General features: G+C 50.7%; 1 protein-coding gene across 1 annotated transcript; it reads right to left on the bottom strand.

Annotated features, from left to right (window-relative positions):
• Nucleotides 1-1,536: 1,536 nt before the first annotated feature.
• Nucleotides 1,537-2,487, bottom strand: LOC144701500 (protein RADIALIS-like 6). Its single transcript, XM_078573309.1, has 2 exons — nt 2,167-2,487; nt 1,537-1,741 (listed from the first exon to the last, which is right to left on the bottom strand). Exons 1-2 carry the CDS (start codon nt 2,382-2,384, stop codon nt 1,687-1,689), a joined length of 273 nt encoding a protein of 90 aa, XP_078429435.1. The 5' UTR covers nt 2,385-2,487; the 3' UTR covers nt 1,537-1,686.

Raw genomic sequence — 2,487 nt, 5'->3', positions numbered from 1 at the left:
GGCCCATGAAAAAATTATTTAGTTTATTTGTTTGAGTAATTGTTATTTTGTGGACATTATCTTCCCTATTCTTCTGAGCATTTAAAGCCATTCATCCAGCGCACCGATTAAAAAACAAGCTTGGTTTTTTAATCCTGAGTCCATCCTCTTTAGAAATCAGGCATTTTGTCAGCGGCGGAATAGCGAAACGGCGCATTGGGCTTCATGGAAGCATTACGAGGGCAGAATAATAGTGGCTTTCGTGCAACTAGAGCCTGAGGCTTTCTGCAACATAGTATTTAAATGAAGATTCAAGTGGCATAACCTACCAAAACAGTGCAGGAAAGGGAGCTCATTTAGTCGGTCATACTAAGGACGAGCACCAGAAAGTAAGGCAGCTTGTTTGAAGTTAATCAAAGCATACTAAAAAAAAAGTGCGAACATTTATCAACGTGTCAAAATTCACATAATCAAAACCGCATGACAGGATCAAGTATCGCCTAAACCAAATCAATCAACATATATATGACTCAACAAATATTCAATGGCACTATAACAAGGTGTTAGGCCCCTAACTAGGCAGCATTCCTTGCCCAGAGGCCTGCATGCTTATTGGGAGGGCGTGTCCGTGTATTTTGGCTCACGACATTAAAGGACTGAGTCATTATGGGTAGCGATGCCCAAATACCTGATCTTTCAGGCCAATGCCACTGGCCGTGGTGATTCACGGCAGACTATGCACGTGCATGTCCACGCCCAAGGTGGGACGGATCAGGTACGATCCGTGCGTGATGGGCGTGCGGGCTGATTGGTGTGTGCGTGCACGCGGTAAGCGCTGTGCGCCAACGCCAAGTGCCACGCGCCGGCGCCAACGCTACGTGCCAGTGCCGAGCGCTGCGCGTGGGGGCAGGAAGCGCTGCACGTGGGTGTGGGACGCGCAGGCCAGGCGGCGTGCCGCGGTTGCAGCGCGAGGAGTTGTGCGAGGTGCCGCGCAGGCAGCGCGTGCATTGCGTGTGCGGGGTGCGGGGCCGGGAGACATCCCGCCAGGAGACTAAGGCATGTGGCACCCTGAAACGCCAAGACGGCACAACAGGCACGTAGCGCTCCTGCGGGTAGTGTTGGGCACACAGTGCCAAGCTCGAGGGCACCGAATGTGGCGACGTCACGTAGACTATGCGCTAGAGTGTTGACACGGGTGGCGGTGGTGTGTGTGATCGTCAAGGCAGGGGTGGCGTGTGTGATCGCCACGCTTGCGGGCGTGTGGCACCCGGCCCAACGCACTTGTGTAGCGGCAGCGCGGGCGCGCACGTGCGGAGCGGCGGCCTTGAGGCGGTGCAGCAACACTAGCTCGGCGCAAGGCGCCTCGTCTCGTTCCTTGTATCACCCCTCGTCTTCCCCCATGTAACGATGATGTACGTTTGACGACATTAATGCAACGACCCTATTCCCTGATGGTGCTGTGCACCACCATCTCCTCTAATCCCTTCTATGCGATCTTAAGCAATCTACAAAGCTTCCGCTACAAGAGATCAAGGCTGCTCAGTGTTTTGCCCTGAACATTGAGGCCGGCACATGCCAAATTAGAGCAAGAGACCTAGCTCGGGATTTGACCGTGTGACACAAGGCCATAAAGACATATTCAATGGCACTTAATCTCACATACGCAACACATCTCTAAGCACACTTAACCGCCAGGTCAATTTTTAATCATTTGCTCTTCGATCGTCTTGGATGGTCAATTATAACCAATCTCAGCGCAAGCCTGTTCAACCAATTAAAGAAAGAAAACACATAATAACCAATCAAAAAAGGAGATGCAACGAACTTGAATAAAAAAGAATCCAATCAGTGGCACTATAATCGTGAATTAAACCGATTCCTCGGGCTAAAAAAACAATGGCGGATACGACGCAATCAAATCAATATAAAGACGAAGGGTTGTAAGTTAATAATTTGCTCTTGGATCTTCAACTACGACTCGATCAAATCGCATCGCAGCTCAAACCGGTTCAACCAACTAAACAAATAAAACACATCATAACGAAAACAAAGAAAAGATACATAACCAACGGCTGTTAAAACCTCTTCCTTGGGCTAAAACAATGGCGGGTACAACGCAATCAAATCATTACTCTTCTCTCTATCTTTGTTCGCTCTCCTCTTTCATGAATACTTCAGGAATGATACCTCAGATCATCGTAGTCAGGGAGGGGCACGCCGCCGGACTCTATGCGGTAGATATCGTCGACGAGGTCGTCGTAGTGGCGCTTCACGTCGTCGGCCGACTTGCCCGGCACGAGAGCGGCTATTTTGAGCCACCGGTCCGGCACGTTCTCGTCGATGACGGCCAGCGCGCGCTCGAACAGCTTGTTCTGCGCTACCGTCCACGTCGACCTCGATGCCATGTCCTTCCTTAACTCTTCTTGGGCCTTCGGCTCCTATAAATTGCGACGACGAAGAAGGCAATTTACACGGCGACTCTGATGGAGCTCGAAGAGACGTGCCCGC

This window comes from Wolffia australiana, chromosome 3 (genome assembly GCF_029677425.1).
Source record: "Wolffia australiana isolate 7733 chromosome 3, ASM2967742v1".
In the NCBI taxonomy this organism is placed as follows: Eukaryota; Viridiplantae; Streptophyta; class Magnoliopsida; order Alismatales; family Araceae; genus Wolffia; species Wolffia australiana.
The sequence above is the reverse complement of the archived record's forward strand: the minus strand, read 5'-3'. Positions and strand labels throughout refer to the sequence as shown.

Excerpts from the sequence above, each read along its gene's own strand:
- LOC144701500 (XM_078573309.1), bottom strand. The coding sequence starts at position 2,384 with ATGGCATCGAGGTCGACGTGGACGGTAGCGCAGAACAAGCTGTTCGAG. Across the intron at positions 1,742-2,166 it reads CCTGACTACGATGATCTGAG|GCTTGCGCTGAGATTGGTTA; the intron begins GTATCATTCCTG and ends TTGGTTGAACAG.